The sequence below is a fragment of the Ranitomeya imitator genome, chromosome 3 (assembly GCF_032444005.1).
Source record: "Ranitomeya imitator isolate aRanImi1 chromosome 3, aRanImi1.pri, whole genome shotgun sequence".
Classification (NCBI taxonomy): domain Eukaryota; kingdom Metazoa; phylum Chordata; class Amphibia; order Anura; family Dendrobatidae; genus Ranitomeya; species Ranitomeya imitator.
The window spans coordinates 768,634,446-768,656,651 of NC_091284.1; the positions used below are offsets into that span (position 1 = coordinate 768,634,446).

General features: G+C 44.2%; 1 protein-coding gene across 3 annotated transcripts in view; it reads left to right on the top strand.

Moving 5' to 3' along the window:
- Positions 1–22,206, top strand: part of ATP8A2 (ATPase phospholipid transporting 8A2) — a 1,056,467-nt gene that overhangs the window by 209,981 nt on the left and 824,280 nt on the right. For all 3 annotated transcript variants that reach the window (XM_069759054.1, XM_069759055.1, XM_069759056.1), the window contains one exon: positions 20,888–20,987. In XM_069759054.1, the coding sequence (XP_069615155.1) occupies positions 20,888–20,987 (100 nt within the window). Of the gene's footprint in view, positions 1–20,887; positions 20,988–22,206 lie in introns of those variants that run through there.

Genomic DNA, 22,206 nt, shown 5'->3' on the forward strand with positions numbered 1-22,206 from the left:
ATCTTTGACAGTCTCACTGCAGGAATGAATGTGTCGCATGGATTTATGTCTTTTTACATCAACTAAGGAACTTGCCCCTCAGACTATGAAGGGTCATCACAACAGAACCAGACCCCAATCAGAGGACAATAAAACATTCCTTATCTAAGAACTGGTCCAACATTTATGGATATAACTGTTTATCACTCATGGTAATTCTGCTTCATGTCACCTGTCTTATCCATGGTTTTTTTTTGTGTGTGTGTGCTATGTTGTGCATAAATATGTGATTCTTCAGAATTTGTTTTAGTCTTTGCCTGATGAAGAGACCTGTGTAGTCTCGAAAGCTTGCAATTTGTTACCATCTTTTCAGTTAGCCATTAAAAGGTATCAACCACTGAGGACTCTCAATTCTAAATATTTTTCTATCTACTGGCTAACACGGTACCAAGATATATATCTTTCCTGCAATAAAATATAGTGTTAAATGTGTTCTCCACTTTGTTTTGGTGATTTTCATATACAAATCGTATAGGTGAATGGGCAATGGTTGTGGTTTGCTGACCCAGGTGGCATGTTTTGTTTTAATGGTTCTTTTTACTGTTTTGTAATAAATTTATATATATATACAGTACAGACCAAAAGTTTGGACACACCTTCTCATTTAAAGATTTTTCTGTATTTTCATGACTATGAAAACTGTAAATTCACACTGAAGGCATCAAAATTATGAATTAACACATGTGGAATTATATACTTAACAAAAAAAGTATGAAACAACTGAAAATATGTCTTATATTCTAGGTTCTTCAAAGTAGCCACCTTTTGCTTTGATGACTGCTTTGCACACTCTTGGCATTCTCTTGATGAGCTTCAAGAGGTAGTCACCAGGAATGGTCTTCCAACAATCTTGAAGGAGTTCCCAGAGATGCTTAGCACTTGTTGGCCCTTTGCCTTCACTCTGCGGTCCAGCTCACCCCAAACCATCTCGATTGGGTTCAGGTCTGGTGACTGTGGAGGCCAGGTCATCTGGCGTAGCACCCCGTCACTCTCATTCTTGATCAAATAGCCCTTACACAGCCTGGAGGTGTCTTTGGGGTCATTGTCCTGTTGAAAAATAAACGATGGTCCAATAAAATGCAAACCGGATGGAATAGCATGCCGCTGCAAGATGCTGTGGTAGCCATGTTGGTTCAGTATGCCGTATGCCTTCAATTTTGAATAAATCCTCAACAGTGTCACCAGCAAAGCACCCCCACACCATCACACCTCCTCTTCCATGCTTCACGGTGGGAACCAGGCATGTAGAGTCCATCCGTTCACCTTTTCTGCATCGCACAAAGACACCATGGTTGTAACCAAATTTCTCAAATTTGGACTCATCAGACCAAAGCACAGATTTCCACTGGTGTAATGTCCATTCCTTGTGTTCTTTAGCCCAAACAAGTCTCTTCTGCTTGTTGCCTGTCCTTAGCAGTGTTTTCCTAGCAGCTATTTTACCATGAAGGCCTGCTGCACAAAGTCTCCTCTTAACAGTTGTTGTAGAAATGTGTCTTCTGCTAGAACTCTGTGTGGCATTGACCTGGTCTCTAATCTGAGCTGCTGTTAACCTGCGATTTCTGAGGCTGGTGACTCGGATAAACTTATCCTCAGAAGCAGAGGTGACTCTTGGTCTTTCTTTCCTGGGGCGGTCCTCATGTGAGCCAGTTTCTTTGCAGCACTTTATGGTTTTTGCAACTGCACTTGAGGACACTTTGAAAGTTTTCCCAATTTTTCGGACTGACTAACCTTCATTTCTTAAAAGTAATGATGGCCACTCGTTTTTCTTTACTTAGCTGCTTTTTTCTTGCCATAATACAAATTCTTTCAGTCTATTCAGTAGGACTGTCAGCTGTGTATCCACCAGACTTCTGCTCAACACAACTGATGGTCCCAACCCCATTTATAAGGCAAGAAATCCCACTTATTAAACCTGACAGGGCACACCTGTGAAGTGAAAACCATTCCTGGTGACTACCTTTTGTAGCTCATCAAGCACCAAGAGTGTGCAAAGCAGTCATCAAAGCAAAAGGTGGCTACTTTGAAGAACCTAGAATATAAGACATATTTTCAGTTGTTTCACACTTTTTTGTTAAGTATATCATTCCACATGTGTTAATTCATAGTTTTGATGCCTTCAGTGTGAATGTACAATTTTCATAGTCATGAAAATACAGAAAAATCATTAAATGAGAAGGTGTGTCCAAACTTTTGATCTGTACTGTATATAATTTATTTTACAATATTAGCTCATTTTCAAACCCGTCATAGAAGACTTCTGGAGAAAATTCACATTTTATAGTCCATTTTCTGCAGATTCAGAAGCACAAAACAAGGCAAGAACTACAAAACATCCATTTTGTAGACTATGAATAAATTACTAATCACCATGGACGTCCCACAATTACATTGTATTCCATTCTGCCGTAGGGCAATACACCTACAACAATACATTATAATGCTGCCAACTACAATACTATCACCATCTGTGAAGATATATGAGAACCTGTAAAGAAACGGAGTTCACTTCAAATATGAACGCAAAATTCCAGCTATACAGACATAAAATCTCAGAAAATATGTATTGAAATCATAAATTACAGGCGGCGATGCGGGTTCAATTCAAATAAAAGAGAACAGAAAAGAAAACGTAAGTATACAGTATGTCCAAATTATATAATACTAGATTGTGGCCCGATTCTAACGCATCGGGTATTCTAGAATATGCATGTCCCCGTAGTATATGGACAATGATGATTCCAGAATTCGCGGCAGACTGTGCCCGTCGCTGATTGGTCGAGGCAACCTTTATGACATCATCGTCGCCATGGCAACCATTATGACATCTACATCGATACTGTGCCCGTCGCTGAATCAGAAACGTGGGATTTCTACGTCCTTTATGACATCATCGTCGCTGTGCCCGTTGCTGATTGGTCGAGGCCTGGCGACCTCGACCAATCAGAGACGCGGGATGTCTACGTCCTTTATGACATCATCGTCGCTGTGCCCGTTGCTGATTGGTCGAGGCCTGGCGACCTCGACCAATCAGAAACGTGGGATTTCTACGTCCTTTATGACATCATCGTCGCTGTGCCCGTTGCTGATTGGTCGAGGCCTGGTGGCCTCGACCAATCAGAGACGCGGGATGTCTACGTCCTTTATGACATCATCGTCGCTGTGCCGGTCGCTGATTGGTCGAGGCCTGGCGGCCTCGACCAATCAGAGACGCGGGATTTATACGTCGATGCTGTGCCCGACGCTGATTGGTCGAGGCCTGGCGGCCTCGACCAATCAGAGACGCGGGATTTCCTGGACAGACAGACAGACAGACAGACAGAAAGACAGACAGACAGACAGACAGACGGAAAAACCCTTAGGCAATTATATATATAGATACACCTCAATAACCTATAAAGCATATTAATCAACCATGGTGGATGGGAGAAGTGAATTAAGGTGTATGCAAGTAGGTAGCCAAAAATTCTGTCCTCAAAAATGTTAAATGGGTGTAACCCATCTGACACATACATACTCAGAACTAAAAGATGACAAACCATCTCAGACCTGAAGTTTCGCCATAAGCTTTCTCAAGGGGTTCCCAAAATATGGCTTATTGAAAATTTCACTGTTTTTTTTTTTCAATGTGTGTAAAAAAGTTGTCAGTTGCTACAAGGACAAAGTCAACAATCTACTTTTGACACGTGAAAAAGTTCTAAGTTACAAGCAGGACTGTGGAGTCGTAGTTATGAAGTCGGACTTGGTATAAAATGGACCGACTCTTAAACTATATAATAATATACAACAATGCAGGATGTGCTGTAAATGTTTTCAAAATAATTTGGGAAAGTTATAAAATGTCCTATAAATGTTCTGTTCCTGATCTAAGGATCTGGGCTTTTAGCTGAGATGAATCTGTGCTGCACTTTCTGCACATGCTCAGTAGTGACAGGGCTGTAGAGTCGGAGTCTGTGTCCATTTTGTTGGAGTCGGTATGAAATAGACAGACTCCGACTCCTAAAATATATAATAAATTGGGTACAGTAGTACAACGCAGGCTGTTCTGTAAATGTTTTCATAATTTGGGAGAGTTATGAAATGTCCTATTGTAAGGGGGTACAGAAACGGTTCCACACTCTACCCCTCTCCCACCTTTAAAGTAGAGTATTATATTTAATTATAGTGTATATGTCATGTCGTTACGTATTGTATTTGTAAGGAGAGATAGGGTCAGCGTAGTACCCCAAATCGGACACTAGATGGGGCACAATCGTGTACAGTACATGGTTATTTAGGAGGAGCTAGCCGTGGTTAAGGGGAAAAGACTTCCCGATATTAGTCAGAAGGGGCACGGGTGCCCATGTAGGGCGGACAGCTCCGCAACATTGAAGCGAGTACTCAGCCATCCTTAGTCCGGATGGACAGACGTGCAGCTGAAGCAGCCTGGAGACAGCAGTGTGAACAGAAGTGAGAGAAAAGGTCCTATGCAGTACGGGGATGCAGGTCGCTCATTATGTGGCAGAGCGTTGCATGGGCTGATGCCCTCCGATCTGGAGGGATCCGGACAAGGGAACCCCAAGCGTAGGGAATCTGTACAGTGAGGATGCTGCTTTACCGCAAGATGCGGTACGACCCGAGAGCGTACTGAGGGACGTAGAAAGGAACGCAGGGAAAGTTGAGAAAGTGGACTGTATGCAACTATATGCTGTCGCTGTAACTGGAAAGGATGTGCTGCGAACAAAGGATAGTAAAAAGTTTTACGTTTTAAGTTTGAAATGGACTCTATTTTTATACACCAAGGCCGGCAGCCAAACTCCAACCAGCCCGATGGGATCCTGTTGGGACAGAAGGTATGCTGCAGGCGAGACATTATATTCATGTGACAGTAGACCAGGGCATGCTAACGCACATGCTCTCGACCATAACTACGGCCCTGGAGCTCCCTCACACTATAAATATCAGTTCTGTTACTGATCTAAGGATTTTAGCTGAGCTGAATCTGTGCTGTACTTTATGTACATGCTCAGTAATGACCATGTTTGACCATGTAATGAGGTTTGGATTATCAGCCCTTGCTGCAAGCCTGTCTTATAGTCTGCAATGGTCACACAATCAGGTGCAGATTTTTTTTCCATAGCAAGAGAGTAATGGTATGTAATTTTGGAGCCCAAAGTGTTCTTTGCTGAAAACAAGTTATCATCTATCCACAGGATAGGTGATACCTTACTGATAGGAAGGGTGACAGTCCAACCGCAAGGACCCACACCAGTCAGCAGAATTTTTATCCCAGATGGGGCACTTTTATACCCATTACAAATTTGGAGCAGCAGATCGGATACCTGAAAGCCACTCCATTCATTCTCTATTGGGCAGGCGGAAAAAGCCGAGCGCAACATGTGCAATGCCGCTCCATTTTAATAGGGATAAAAGTTGTCCTTTCTGCCAATCAGGGACTCCCATGGAACAACAAGTTTTTACCTAAGCTATCACTGGACAACCCCTTTAAATCCTATGCATACCTTTTGACTCTGAAAAAATTCATTTTACATGTTTGTGGTTACCTTTTAGTTAATAAAATTGTAGTGTTAGTCCACAATCATCATTCCTTCATTCATTTTCAGACCCCCTGATATGCAATTTAATCTACATTTCAGACTTTCCTCTTGTTGGAGTGTCTCTCTCAGTAATATAGGCTGGATGTGAGCTCTGTGTATATTCAGGATGCTGCCATCTTCACTTTCAGGCTATAGTCACAAGAACGATGATTCTCTTTTCAGATAGAATGTGATCGATTATGCTCTCCTCAAGTTTGATCCTCTCCATGTCTTTTCCTCCTTATCTGTAGCCTGTTTTTTTTTTTTGCTCTCCTTTGAACTTCACATACATCCCACCCCTCTCTCCTGCTATTTCTCAGGCTATGTTCACAGGGCCGTATCTTCAGTCTGAATTCTGTCTGGTTCAGTTGATACCAGTTTTTTTCACAGTGTTAGTCAATTGTAAATTATAAGAAATGTTGGAGTATAAAAACAGATGACATATTGATGGTGATTCAGATGAAAAAAAGATCCGATGGATGAAAATTGTTAGTTTTTTTTGTATGCTCCTATCAACTTAGATTGGCAGTGAAAGGGGGAGCAGAGCGAGTGGTCAGAACAAGGAACAGGAGCGCTAACAGATATGAAGGAGTTTTGAAAAAGCACTGAGGACGTACAGTCATTCTGCTGCAGAAAAATGTAAAAAAATGTCAATGACTAATTAGAAAATTGCTTAACATTGCATTTAGGAAGCAAATGGACAATAGCGCAAAGGTGTACATAGCCCCTAAGTGTATGAATCATAGATTTTTATTTATGTATGTTTTTCATGGATAGAAGGATTAAACTGTAGGAGAGGTCAGCGCATTAGGGTCTTATCCGATGGGCACAAATTTGCAAAAGAAGCAAAGCAAAAGAGTCGTCAACAGATCTACAAGAAAAGGTAGTGGAACTGTATAAAACAGGAAAGGGATACAAAAAGATATCCAAGGAATTGATAATGTCAGTCAGCAAACTATGATTAACAAATGGAAAATCAGGGGCTCTGTAAAAACAAAACCATGGTCAGGTAGACCAACAAACATATCATCTGCAACTGCCAGGAAATAGTTTCGGGATGCAAAGAAAAGCCCACAAATAACATCAGCTGAAATACAGGACTCAGAAAACTAGCAGTGTGGCTGTTTCAAGATGCGCGATAAGGAGGCACTTGAAGAAAAATGGGCTGCATGGTCGAGTCGCCAGAACAAAGCCATTACTGGTCAAATGTCACAAAGTATCTCCCCTACAATAAGCAAAACAGCACAGAGACAAGCATCAAAACTTCTGGAACAAGGTAATTTGGAGTGATGAGACCAAAATTGAACTTTTTGGCCACAACCCTAAACGTTACATTTGGAGAGGCCTCTAATGATAGGAACACCATTTATACCGTAAAGCACAGAGGTGGATCGCTGATGTTTTGAGGATGTGGGAGCTACAAAGGCACAGGAATCTTGGTCAAAATTAAAGGAAAGATGAATGCAGCACATTATCACCAAATACTGGAGGCAAATTTGCACTCATAAGCCCGGAAGCTGAGCATGGGACGTACTTGGACGTTCCAACATGACAACGATCCGAAACACAAGGCCAAGTCATCCTGTCATTGGCTACAGCAGAACAAAGTTAAGGTTCTGGAGTGGCCATCTCAGTCTCCTGACCTCAATATCATTGAGCCCCTCTAGGAAGATCTCAAGTGCGCAGTGCATGCTAGACAGCCCAGGAATTTACAGGAACTGGAGGCTTTTTGCCAAGAAGAGTGGGCGGCTTTACCATCTGAGAAAATAAAGAACCTCGTCCACAACTACCACAAAAGACTTCAAGTTGTCATTGATGTTAGAGGGGGTAATACACGGTATTAAGAAATGGGGTATGTGAACTTTTGATCAGGGTCATTTGGATGTTTTGGGTTGTCTTTATGATTTAAAAAGAGAAAACACAGTAGTTAGACAATAATTGGCTTCACCCAACCACTAACCATGAGTGGAGAAAAAGTTTTGATGTTATCATTCATATTCTCTGAAAAAAGGCGAAGAAAGCAAAAATTCTGCCGGGGTATGTAAACCTTTGAGCACAACTGTATGTGGATACTGGTAATTTTTTTTTTGTATTTCTATACAGTAATCTGTATAATTGAATTGAAAGATAAACTGGAATGTTTGGGTTTGAAAAATAAAAATCAAGAACTAAAATAATGTGGTTACATAAATCTGTGCACCCTCTAAACTAATACTTTTTAGAAATACCCCTTGAATTTGACAGCATTCAGTCTTTTTGGAGTATATCAGTATAACACATCTAGAATTTGCCATCTTTTCCCACTCTTCCTTGCAGTACTTTCAGATCTGTGAGATTACGAGGGCATCTTCTGTGTACCGTGTCCTCTTCAGCAGCAACGGACGCAAAAGAACAAATTATGGGCCCTTTGCAGTCCAATAGCTCATTATAAGGGTATGTGCACACGTCAGGATTTCTTGCAGAAATTTTCCTGACAAAAAACGGACATTTCTGCCAGAAATTCGCATGCGTTTTTACCACGTTTTTGACGCGTTTTTTGTGCGTTTTTTCCCAAATGCATAGAATTGCGGGAAAAACGCAGAAAATCCGCAAAAATAATGAACATGCTCATTTTTTACCGCGATGCGTTTTTTTCGTGGAAAAAAAACGCATCCATGTGCACAAAACATGCAGAATGCATTCTAAATGATAGAATGCATAATGTATGCGTTTTTAATGAGTTTTTATAGCGTTTTAGCGCGAAAAAAACCGTGAAAAAACCTGAACGTGTGCACATGGCCTAAAGCTGTGTTGGAGGTGGAAGTTGGCCGTCTTATCTCTTAGGCTCCTCTCTGGCTGCACAGGTTGCACCAATGGTATGTTCGCCTCTGCTCCTCAGGTCACCCGTAGATTTTCTTTTTTTAACTCAAATTTTTATTAAGAATAATATCACAGTGTTCATAGTACAATAATACTTTCATTTTAACAGTAACAAACCCCAACATCACAAACTTACCCCCCCCATCCCATTTAGACAGCTCACACTCTTTCATTAATATATCCTCCAAAGATGTATATTAGCCATTATCACCAACCGTAACCACGTAGACAATACTTCCTCCAGATAAAGGCCCCTGAAACCTTTCCCTTCTTATCCACCTTCTAGTCCATTTCCAGCCACTCACCTCACCCGCCTGCCCAGGTGAGTATAATATACCCTCTTTTTCTCATCTTTCAGGATACATCGGGGGGCTTATCTACAGAATTACAGAATGCTGTAGATAAGCCCCTGATGCTGGTGGGCTTAGCTCACCCTCGATTTTGGGGGTGACAGGTTCCCTTTGAAAATAGCCCAATTATTGAGCAGGTATAACAAATACACAGTTCTCCAGAAACAAAGAAATTACACGTATCTGGGTCTCTGCGGATTCTCATTCTTCTTTAGCTTTTAATTTGTTAGCATTAATGTCAATCCACTGGGTAGCGTCCTCTGGTGTCAGAAAAAAATGGATTTTGTCAAAAGCCACCACTCTTAGCTTTGCGGGAAACAACATAGACTATTGCACCCCCAGCTCCCTCAGTCGCCTCTTGACACCAGTAAACTTCATTGTCTGTTTCTGGACCGCAGCAGAATAATCCGGGTAAATGGCAATCCTCTTTCCTCCAACCGTTTTTTCAGGCAGACCCACTATACGGAGGTTGTTTCTTCTGGATCTATTTTCCAGGTCCTCATTTTTTGCTGCCAGTTCTGATATCACTTGAGCAAACTTTTTCTCTGCCTTTTGCAGCTTTACTACATGATCTTCTGCAGTGCTTACCCTCTCCTCCACTACACCCATGCGTTTGTCCATTTTCCATTTTTTGTAGGGCAGCATTTATCTGCACAATTTCCCTGTTAACACTAGCCTTCCTCCGAACTCCTCTCATACACCTGACTCTGAACTTGATTGGACTCCAAAATTCTAATCGCTACTACCTTGAAGCAGGAAATGCTTCTCCTATTAACTGATCTAACCCTTCCCACCTAGTGGGCTAATCCCAAGTTGTTAACTGTATATTACACTGTGTGATGCAGCGATATCACTATGCTGGTAATGGTTCCCGTAGTGAACAGACCTCCCCCCATTACCAGGGACGGCCTTGAGGCAAGGCTTCCAGGAGAACCGAGATACAAACCAGCCATAAGGATAAAATGCAACACTTTATCAAACGAGATCATAACAAATGTACATATAACACTTATTTACATCAGCTCCTTCTTGCCACAACATCTTCAGTCACCCCACTACAATAGTGGAGATGTGCCAGGCTGTCAGTTATGTTAATGACAGCTCATTGGCCCTATGAATAGCAGGGATGTGCCGGGCTGGCAGGATTGTGAGTGACAGCTCATTGGCCCTATGAATAGCAGGGATGTGCCGGGCTGACAGGATTGTGAGTGACAGCTCATTGGCCCTACAGTATGCAGGGGCTTGCTGGGCTGTCAGGATTGTGAGTGACAGCTCATTGGCCCTATAGTATGCAGGGGTGTGCTGGGCTGTCAGTCTTAATAGGATTGCCCAGCAGCTTAATCAGTCCGGGCCTGCTTGGTTGCCTCTGTTGCACAGTTTGGTCGCAGAAAAAACTTGAGTTTATTATATGAGGTAATTCAACTTTTATCTTTATCAGAACATGAGGTACATGCATCAGCTTCTTAATACAGCATAACAGGAAGTCTGAAGGACCTTTTACCAGAGAAAAAGTGAAACCAAAGTACAAGCATATGCATTACATTCAACTAATCATATAACAGTAACAACATCGCCATCTACTGTCAGAAAAGTGTAAACTCCTCCTGCACACAAATAAGTCTGTATCTGTTGCATATCTGCCAACATCCTCCAAGTATCACCCTTTTAGGGTGCTTGCTTAGCTATTTATCTAGCTAACAATGGTTAGACCAGGGATGCACAAGTCCAGTCCTCAAGGGCCACCAACAGTGGATGTTTTCAGGATTACCTTAGCATTGCACAAGGTATTGGAATCATCACCTGTGCAGGTGATTAAATTACACTGATGAGCAAAAGGGTAACCATGTTTTAAACTTTTGACTTTCAGGTTCCATATTTCACAATTCTCTACTGCTTTGACTGGATGGTGGCCCGATTCCAACGCATCGGGTATTCTAGAATATGCATGTCCATGTAGTATATTGCCCATCGACGTAGTATATTGCCCATTTACATAGTATATTGCCCAGCCACGTACAGCACAGAGCCACGTAGTATATTGCACAGTGACGTAGTATATTAGCCAGCCACGTAGTATATTGCACAGCGACGTAGTATATTGGCCAGCCACGTAGTATACAGCACAGAGCCACGTAGTATATTGCACAGCCTTGTAGTATACATCACAGAGCCACGTAGTATATTGCCCAGTGACGTAGTATACAGCACAGAGCCACGTAGAATATTGCCCAGCCACGTAGTATATTACCGAGCCACGTATGTCACAGGTTAAAAAAATTAAAAATAAACATACTCTCCTAACGATCCGAGGGCCCCTTGTAGTTGAACATACTCACCATTCTGGTCGCTGCTCCTCAGCGTCCCGTCTCTCTGCCTCCTGGGATCCAACGTCGCTGTGCAGATGGGCGCGTGGCTGCCGCCATCTTGCGTTCCCAGGATGCTTTGCGAAATTACCCATATGACTTAGCGGTCTCGCGAGACCACTAGGTCTTCTGGTTAATTTCGCAAAGCATCGCTGGGAAAGAAAGATGGCGGCAGGCGCAAGCGGCTCAGTGGACAACTGAGGGTTAGTATAGCAGGTTTTTTGTTTTTTTACTATTTTTTTTTTACATTACTTTTTTTTACTATTGATGCCGCATAGGCAGCATCAATAGTAAAAGGTTGGGGACACACCGGGTTAATAGCGGCGGTAACAGAATGCGTTACCCGCGTCATAACGCGGTCCGTTACCACCGGCATTAACCCTATGTTAGCGGTGACCGGAGGGGAGTATGGAGCGGGCGCCGGGGACACTGACTGCGGGGAGCGGAGCGCCGGGGACACTGACTGCAGGGAGCGGAGCGCCAGGGACACTGACTGCGGGGAGCGGAGCGCCGGGGACACTGACTGCGGGGAGCGGAGCGCCGGGGACACTGACTGCGGGGAGTAAGCAGCGGAGCGGCGGGGACACTGCGGGGAGTGGAGCCCCGGGGACACTGACTGCGGGGAGTAAGGAGCGGCCATTTTCTTCCGGACTGTGCCCGTCGCTGATTGGTCGTGGCTGTTTTGCGGCGACCAATCAGCGACTTGGATTTCCATGATGGACAGAGGCCACGACCAATGAATATCCGTGACAGGCAGACGGAAGTACCCCTTAGACAATTATGTATATAGATGGTGAGACTACCATAATTTTATAGACAATCATCTTGGCCATCTCATACATTAATTTTATTTAAAAAACTAGAAAGCAACACACTATTATACTAATATCCAAAAAGTGAAAATATATGGTGTATAGTATATATATACTTACATATAGTGTATATAATAAATGTAATAAAATATATATATTTAAAAACAGATATATAAAGTGTGCGGTAATAGAGTGGAACCCACTCAGTGCATAGAGTAAATCCAAAATCCCAGAACAAGGACTATAAGAATGAGAAATACTAAGTTAGGATGTACATGTATTCAACTTTATTTTGATAGCAAATAGTCAAATTACATAACATACTAAAAAATGAATAAATGAAAAGCAGAAAGGATGTGCACTACAGGACTGGGGCCAGTTTTAGGTAATGTCACTGATGTGTCAAATGTAAGCCACTTCTTGATGATCATCTTCATAGTGTTCCTTGGTATATCTAATGCCTTGGAATTTTTTTCGTACCCTTCTCTTCACTGAGAACTTTCAATGATGAGATCCCTTTGCTGTTTTGTAAGCTGTTTACAGGCCATGGTTTGGCTTTAAAATGTGTGTCGCCCAGGAGACCGGGATACCCAGCACCGGACCAATGGAGTCTGTCTCTTGAGGGGGATGTCACGGGTGGCTTGACCCGGTGCTGTGGCCTCAGGCAATGCACAGTGTAAGGGGTATCGTGAGGGGACAGGCACTTACTTGATCAGCAGCAGGTTCTCCCAGCGGTGACGATACCGATCCTGGATAGATGGCTATTGTCCAAATGAAAGACTGAGGCACTGAAACGTTTAACCAGTTTACTTTAACATAAAAGGATTTACAACCAGTCCTGTCACCGGAGTCTGTATGGGAACTCTGAGTTACTTTGACCCTGCCGGGGTCTTCGCCTCTTATTGTGCGCAATTTCTGTGTGGCCCTGCTGCTGTATGTGAACTGGCTGCCGGCCCAATCTGTCCCCTCCGAGTCCTGGTTCGACGGGCAACCCGAGTCCTTTTATCGGTTTACCCCCTCTGGGAGTACCGCTGAACTCTGTGTCTGTTGCTGCGTCCGGCCCTAGTGAAGCTGATATCACCTCACGTCTTTCCGGTTGCTGTATTATATATAATGAATACAGCCACGGATCCGGTATCCGTCTTTGCGCCTGTTCTGGGTAGTGATTAATGCTACCCGGTTCTCACAATGTCCTTTTTCTCTATCCCTCTTCTCCTCAGGCCGGTGATTTAGGCCTGGTAACAGTCACAGGGCTGTTGGAGATTCAACTGTATGACCTCTCACTTTCAGCTCCTTGGCCCAACTGCCATTTCTTCTCTCAGACCAGAATGGATCAAGGGGAGTCTCTGGAGCTCCCCCTTCTGGCCGGAGGTGATAGTGCAGTCTTGCTATTTTAGTATTTGTACTTACTGTCAGTAACTATTTTTGTGGCAAATACCCCTAGGGGTGCCACATTCCCCCTTAGTTAAGAACAGTACTCCGGGACTGTGGGACAATAACATTTTGAAATAACAATTAATATGTACAGAGTCTTAAAAATGAAAAGTTACAAAAACCACTCAAGGAAACAAAAATAGAGTTCTGTAAAAAGTCACTTCAAATAGCGTCCATTAATACAGTTCTATCCTTGAAGGTATTAGGAAAGGCACTGTACTTAGTGTCCAGGAATTTAGTTCCATTTTTCCAACGGAGTTATCAATATAAAGTCTAAAGAAAGTTCAAAAAGAGCAAAAAGCAAAGTTCAAAAAGCAGTCTTTCCGGAGCTTTGATTTAGTGCCTCCGGGCTGATAAAAAGTTCAAGAATATGCAATAAGTTCATACAGACAAGTCTCTGTAGGCACTGGGCTTAAACGTTGCAGACTGATAACAATGACTATACTACATTTTCTGTTTAACTATATACGGCATAACATATATACAATTCACATTATGAGCTTTATAGTTGGTAATCTGCATACCTGGCCGGTAATTGACCCTGGGTACTACGCTGTGATCTACGTAATAGCGGTGTCTCTTCATGTGGTGTACTACTGTCTACTGCGGATGTAGTATCTGCCCGCTCTGCTAAAGATAATTCCACGACTATGGAGTTGGCAAGTCCACCGTGAATGGGATTACTCTTACCAGGAATCTGTTCTTCCTGGCCTGGAACCTCCTGTAGTACGGGGTCAGCCTCTTCCTGTCTTGGGACTTCTGGTATTGGGTTCGGTGTTGGGTAAAAGGCCACCATGGGAACCACTACTGCACCATGGTATGTTAGTAGGGTTTTGGGAAAGTCTCCTATACAGGTGTGATACATTTCCTCTTCTTTTTCCTTTACTGGTTAAACCTGTATGGGTTGAATAACTTCTGGTTCTGGCTGGACAACTTCTGGCTCTTTCAATGCTTCCGGACATAATTTAAGATTGTCTCTTGACACTAGTACAGATGTTAAGCCTCCGTTTTTGCTAATGAGACACATTTTAGGATTATCCACTCTTGTTGGTAAAACTGTGTAGGGTACGGCTTCCCACTGATTGTCCAGTTTATTGGTTCGACGATTTCTCTTGAGCACTTGGTCACCCGGTCTTAATGGGGTCGCTAGAGCATTCTGGTTGAAAGTTCGCTCTTGTCTTTCTCTAGTTTGCTGAAGGCTTCTTTCCACACTCTCTTGCACTTGGCGATACTGCTTTTGCCGTATGATATCCCAATTGGAGTCTTGAACTTCTGCGTCTGGTTTCAGAATTCCCATTTCTAGATCGATTGGTAATTGGCCGGGTCTTGCACGCATAAGGTAAGCTGGGGTGCAGTTGGTGGAGCTCACCGGGACATGATTATACAGATCCACCAAGTCAGGCAATTTCTCTGGCCATTGATTCCTTTCTGTCTCAGGTAAAGTCTTTAGTAGGTCTATTACAATATGGTTCATCTTCTCGCATAAGCCGTTTGTTTGTGGATGATAGGCCGTCGTCCGGATCTTTTTGCAACCATACATATTACAGAATTCTGTGAAGATCTCTGATTCAAAGGCTGTACCTTGGTCGGTGAGAACCTGTTCCGGATATCCATGGGGTCTACAAAAGTACGTTTGGAACGCTTTGGCTGCTGTTTTTGCTGTCAGATCTTTTACGGGTACTACTACCAAGAAACGTGAATAATGGTCCACGATGGTCAAGGCATAGACATAGCCGGACCGGCTTGGTGTCAACTTCACGTGGTCCATGGCTACAAGTTCAAGTGGTTGTTTGGTGATTATGGGCTGCAGTGGTGCTCTTTGGTTCTTTTGATCGTTTCTTCTGAGGTTGCACGGGCCACAATTTCTGCACCACTGTTCGATTGATTTTCTCATCCCGACCCAATAAAATCTTTCTCTTAGAAGTACTTCTAACTTTTTCCAACCGAAGTGACCAGCACCATTATGGTAAGCTTCGAGGACCATCTTCACATCTTGTTTAGGCACAATAATCTGCCAAACCAATTCATGTGTTTTCGGATTGGTGTATCTTCTACAGAGCTTCCCTTGATACAGGAACATTTTGCCTCTCTCTTTCCAGAGTTGATGCGTCTCTTCTGGGGCATCCTCATCGGGATATGCACTTTGCTCAGTCAACAGTTCCTTCACCAACTTCACAGCCGGATTGCTGTCTTGGGTGTCAGCCCATCTATGGTGTGCTAACGGATTAAAATTCACCTCTTGTTGTTTCTGATAGGTACTTGACTGATGATGTTTTGCCTTGGGACGATGGAAGGCTGGTAGTTCAATTTCTTCAAGCTCCCCCGTTTCCTCTTCTACATCTCTCAAGTGTGGCATCCGGGATAGGGCATCGGCATTTCCATTCTTGCGACCTGCTCGATACTTGATTATGAAGTTGTAATTAGATAACCGGGCTATCCATCGCTGTTCTAACGCACCTAATTTGGCTGTGTCCAGGTGGGTCAACGGATTGTTGTCAGTATAGACAATAAATTCTGCAGCGGCCAGATAGTGTTTGAAACGCTCCGTCACAGCCCAAACTACTGCCAGTAGTTCCAATTTGAAGGAGCTGTAATTTTCTGAATTTCTTTCAGTAGGCCGGAGCTTTCTACTTGCAAAGGCGATGACTTTCTCCCGACCTTCTTGCTTTTGTGACAGCACCGCTCCTAGTCCCACATTACTGGCATCGGTGTAGAGGATGAAAGGTTTATGGTAATCTGGGTATGCCAAAACCTCTTCTCCGGTTAGTGCCTTCTTTAGTTGTTCAAAGGAGTCTTCCCTTTCGTCGTTCCACTGAAAAGGAGGGTTTCGGTTTGAAGGTTTCTTCGTCTGCCCTACCAAGGTGTCTTGCAAGGGTGCTGCCAACTTGGTAAATCCTTTTATAAATCTGCGATAGTAACCCACCAATCCCAGGAATTGTCTCACTTCTTTTGCGCTGGTAGGTCTTGGCCAATCCCTTATGGCGCTTATTTTCTCGGGATCTGGTGCTACTCCCTCCGAACTCACGATGTGTCCCAGGTACTGTACCTTTGGCTTGAGAAGGTGACATTTGGATGGCTTGACTTTCATGCCATACCTGGATAAGGCTTCGAACACTTCTGCCAGGTCTATTAAGTGTTGTTCGTAAGTCTTTGAGTAGACGATCACATCATCTAGGTACAGGAGGACGGTCTCGAAGTTCTTGTGTCCGAGGCAGCATTCCATCAGCCGCTGGAAGGTACCGGATGCGTTGCAGAGTCCGAACGGCATGCGATTAAATTCACATAGACCCATTGGTGTGGTGAATGCCGTCTTTTCCTTATCTCTCTCAGCCACAGGGACTTGCCAATACCCGCTTGTTAAGTCTAAGGTGGAAAAATAATTAGCAGATTTCAAAGCAGTTAAGGACTCTTCTATCCTAGGCAAGGGGTAGGCGTCTTTATGGGTGATGTTATTAATCTTCCGGTAGTCTACGCACATTCTCATGGTTCCGTCCTTTTTTTTGACAATCACTAGAGGGGCCGCCCAGGGGCTACAGCTGTCTCTTATTACCCCGGCCTGTTTCATTTCCCTCAGCATATCTTTTGCACATTGATAGTGAGCGGGCGGTATGGGTCTATATCTTTCTTTTATTGGGGGATGGTCACCTGTGGGGATTGTGTGTTCTACCCCTTCTATCCGTCCGAAGTCCAATGGGTGTTTACTGAAGACTTGTTCATATTCCGTCACTAGCCTATACACCCCTTGTTTTTGATGGGTAGGTGTTGAATTTATGCCCACGTGTAGCTGTTGGCACCAATCCTCCATTTCTCCATCTGAGCCATTGCCTTCCACCTGACAGGTTGGTTCTAAGGGCTCAATGGTTGTGATGGCATTGTTGTCAACAGTATATAGCTTTGCCATTGTAGCATACCTTGGCAAAGTGACCTCTTCCTCTCCACAGTTCAAAAGTCGTACCGGCACTCGTCCCCGGTGTACCTCGACTATCCCTCGTGCTGTGAGTATAGTGGGCCTGCTGTCGGTGTACACTGGTTCTATTAAGGCTTGATAATCTCGTCCCTTAGTACCAATGGCTGCTCTACACCATACCAGCATTTCTGTTTTTGGTGGGATTACAATAGACGTTGGATCACTTACCCTCACACTGCCGATTTCTCCACCTGCAACTTCTACCTGTTGCCTTAACATCAATACTTTTATTTCCCTCCGGAGAACTCTCTGCTGGCAGGATTGGGCAGTTTCAGCAATTTGCTGTAAGACAGAAATGACTTCGGAAAAGCAGTTCTCTAACACATTCATTCCTATCAATACAGTTGGTTCACAGTTCCGCCGGTCATCATCAACAACAATTATACCCTGTTTCTTCAGTTCTACTTTACCAATCTTTATGGTCATCTCCCTGAATCCTAGTTTCGGTACCAACTTACCATTACTGGCCCATATATCTAGTTCAACATCAGAGGGCCCTTTATCAATATCTGCATCAGCCCAGTACCTCTTATAAAGGATATACGGTATAGATGAAATCTGGGAACCTGTGTCCAGCAAAGCGTTGAGGGGAATTCCGTCCAGCACGATAGGGATAATGGGTCGTCCTCCGATGTACCTGTCGTGCCAGGGTGTTGGGCCTTGAAAGTTCATTCCTGCGAAGCGGCCCGCATTCCCAGGGGATTCCCGTTTAAATCACAATCTCGTGCAAAGTGGCCCGGCTGCTGGCAACGGCGGCAAATGGGCTGTCCATCCGGTTGGTAGCGGTCGCGGGGTCGTCCTCTCCATGTCGGGTATCTCCGGGGTCTCATCCATGGAACATCCTCTCTACAGTTTGCCAACTCCATCTTGTGTCCTCTCATCTCCTGCATGGTTTTAGCCATTGAAGCAACAACATCAGCTAAAGAGTCAAGCTTTTGTTGAAGAGCCTCATTAGTACTGGGCCCCAGGGGCTTAGCAATGGCCCCAGACATAGCTGATGTCACTGGCACTCCCTGTTGTTGAGGTGCCTCTGCCATGGGTTGTGCAGGATCCTGATCCCGAGGTGCCTCTGCCAGCTGGAGACGTATAGCGCTCTCCTTTAATTGGGCAAATGTCAATTCAGGGTTCTTAAAAACAAGCATGCTCACATGCCCCCGGTGAGAAGGGGTGTAGAGTCCCTCAATAAATTGATCTCTTAGCAGTTTATCCGCTCCAGTGTTAAAAATGGGTTCAGCCAGTGTAAGTGATTTAAGGGCTTCCTGCAGGTTTAAGGCAAAGTCTCTCACGCCCTCATTAGCTTTTTGTTTGCAATTAAAGAATCGTATTTTAGCTTTGCTGCTGGCCGTGGTTTCAAATGTAGCTTTTAATCCAGCAAATATGCGTTCAACAGTGTCTTTTAGATCAGCTGCCCATGCTGTGACTTCTCGCTTAGCATGGCCACTTAACTGCATCATCAGGAGACTAACACGCTGAACTTCACCCACAGGGAACATGTCAAAATGGGCCAGCATCTTTTCTCTGAAATCGTCAAGGGTATTAGGCTCACCTTCATACATTGGAAGGCATGGGCCACCCGGGGTATATGGCATCAGCACCGGCATGATGGGCGCCACTCCTTGCAGCGCTGCGCTGCCGGACTCTCTATTGATACTCTGTCTTTCAGCTGCATTAGCGTTGCCGGGTGCTGCGGCGTCTCCGTGCTGCGACATACTGTGCCCCCTTAGTTAATCCGGACCCTTCCGGTCCTCCGCTTCCGTCGGGATAGTGTAGATTCGTTCCGCTGTGCAGCAGGATCGATTTTCCCCTTGCTCTGATGTCAGAGCGCTCAGCTTGGTGCCGCCCACAATGACACGCCCCCTGCTGCTCCCACCCACCGCGCTCTGTAATGGCGGATTCTGAAGTTTTTCAGTTAGACTGGGGCTCAGGTGATGGCGTAGCTCAATTAACAGTCTCGTGCCTAACGGTTATGAAGTGATTACCTCAGGGGATGGCGGCCATCTTTACTCCATTATAACCAATGGGGAAAAGTCACTTTCAATAGTTTTCAATGGGGAATGGATTTTTCTTTAATAAAGTCAATTTTCAAGATTTTTCAGCCCAGTTTTCACAGTTTTGGGCTCCAATCACGGCACACAATACCCGGTATACGGGCTGGCTAGATCCTGTTCGTGACGCCAATTGTGTCGCCCAGGAGACCGGGATACCCAGCACCGGACCAATGGAGTCTGTCTCTTGAGGGGGATGTCACGGGTGGCTTGACCCGGTGCTGTGGCCTCAGGCAATGCACAGTGTAAGGGGTATCATGAGGGGACAGGCACTTACTTGATCAGCAGCAGGTTCTCCCAGCGGTGACGATACCGATCCTGGATAGATGGCTATTGTCCAAATGAAAGACTGAGGCACTGAAACGTTTAACCAGTTTACTTTAACATAAAAGGATTTACAACCAGTCCTGTCACCGGAGTCTGTATGGGAACTCTGAGTTACTTTGACCCTGCCGGGGTCTTCGCCTCTTATTGTGCGCAATTTCTGTGTGGCCCTGCTGCTGTATGTGAACTGGCTGCCGGCCCAATCTGTCCCCTCCGAGTCCTGGTTCGACGGGCAACCCGAGTCCTTTTATCGGTTTACCCCCTCTGGGAGTACCGCTGAACTCTGTGTCTGTTGCTGCGTCCGGCCCTAGTGAAGCTGATATCACCTCACGTCTTTCCGGTTGCTGTATTATATATAATGAATACAGCCACGGATCCGGTATCCGTCTTTGCGCCTGTTCTGGGTAGTGATTAATGCTACCCGGTTCTCACAATGTCCTTTTTCTCTATCCCTCTTCTCCTCAGGCCGGTGATTTAGGCCTGGTAACAGTCACAGGGCTGTTAGAGATTCAACTGTATGACCTCTCACTTTCAGCTCCTTAGCCCAACTGCCAGTTCTTCTCTCAGACCAGAATGGATCAAGGGGAGTCTCTGGAGCTCCCCCTTCTGGCCGGAGGTGGTAGTGCAGTCTTGCTATTTTAGTATTTGTACTTACTGTCAGTAACTATTTTTGTGGCAAATACCCCTAGGGGTGCCACAAATGCAACTAAGAAAATGTCAAGAAAATCCTATTAGAACGGCTATACTTAATTTGGGATTAACGGCAGCTGTATACTGACTACTATTTAGCATGCGTTTAAGTGCTATTGGGGACATTGTTTTTTTTTTTATCCAGACAGTTACAACCGGGTGTTCACACTTATGCAACTGCATTATCTTAGATTTGTTTTTTTCCACCATCCCCCAAAAATAACAAAATGATTTCAGTTTGTTTCTCAAAGGGTGTGTGACATTAAAGATGGAAAAAGTTCTGAAATGATTCTTTATGGTATGATTATTTTACATGACAAAACCCTGGTACTTGAACAGGGGTGTGTAGACTTTTGTTATCCACCTTATATTCTCATACATCTTTTTTTTTATTACAAACAGTAATCCAACTATTGCTTTTGTCTCTGCAGCACAGCCAAGTACAGTGTGGTAACGTTCCTACCTCGATTCCTCTATGAACAGATCAGAAGAGCTGCCAATGCTTTCTTCCTCTTCATTGCCTTATTACAGGTGAAATATTCTTTTTGACTTGCAAATGAGCTGATTTTGGGAGCTATAAACACATTTGTATGGAAGTTTAGTCCCATATCTTTCCTCTGTCACATGTAAATTTGCATTGTCCGGTGTCGGTGATAATCTACAATCTGCTTCTCTCTAGTCATGCCAACATTGCAGATGAACGTGCAATATCTATTTGTGAGCTGGCCCTTTAAATATGCTATAACAGGAACTTCTTCAATGTATATTTCTACATTGCCAAGAAGGAAAACTTGGATAAGTTATGCACATGCAATGTCTTTTTCAAGTGGAATCAGCCTAAAAAAGCAGTGCAGAAAATGAACACAATGCACAGCAATGTAAAAACGACATTGTTCAGTCTTTTGTTACTTCTTTTATCTGCACCACGGTATGGAAACCATGAAGCAGTGAAAAAAGTAACATGAAGTGTATGGAACAGACTCTGGCTCCACAGCGAAAAAACTACTTCACAACAGACAAACAAAGCCGTGTTTTTCTTGAAGCGGCTTCGCCTGGGAAAATCTCAGCTCCACCAATTTCAGGTGGTTTTATTAGTCAACGCATTGTGAAGTCTATCATCGTGGTCTGTCCTGATGAAGACGTTATGTACTTCAAAACGCCTTGACAAATAAAACCCAACTGAAATTGGATTGGCACCCTTCATTTTCCTCCTCAGCAGCGCAGAATAACCCATTTGTTTCTCCAGTTAGGCTACATTCACACTAGCGTTGTTGGCTGCACGTCGCAATGCGTCGTTTAGGAGAAAAGACGCATCCTGCAAAGTTGTCTGCAGGATGCGTTTTTTCCCCATAGACTAACATTAGCGACGCATTGCGACGTATGGCCACACGTTGCAACCGTCGTGCGACGGTTGCGTCGTGTTTTGGCGGACCGTCGGCATAAAAAAAGTTACATGTAACGTTTTTTGCACGTCGTGTCCGCCATTTTCGACCGCGCATGTGCGGCCAAAACTCCGCCTCCTCCTCCCCGGACCTTACAATGGGCAGCGGAAGCGTCGTAAGACTGCTTCCGCTGCCCACATCGGGCATTATTTTCACAATGCGCGTCGGCACGTCGGGTGATATATCCCATCTGGTTCATGGGGACGGGGATAACATGGGCTGGTGTGATTTCAAATGCCAGGACAGAATTTCAGCCCCAGTCCGTACCTGCGTACGGCGTATACAGTGTGTTTGTGTGTGTGTGGTGC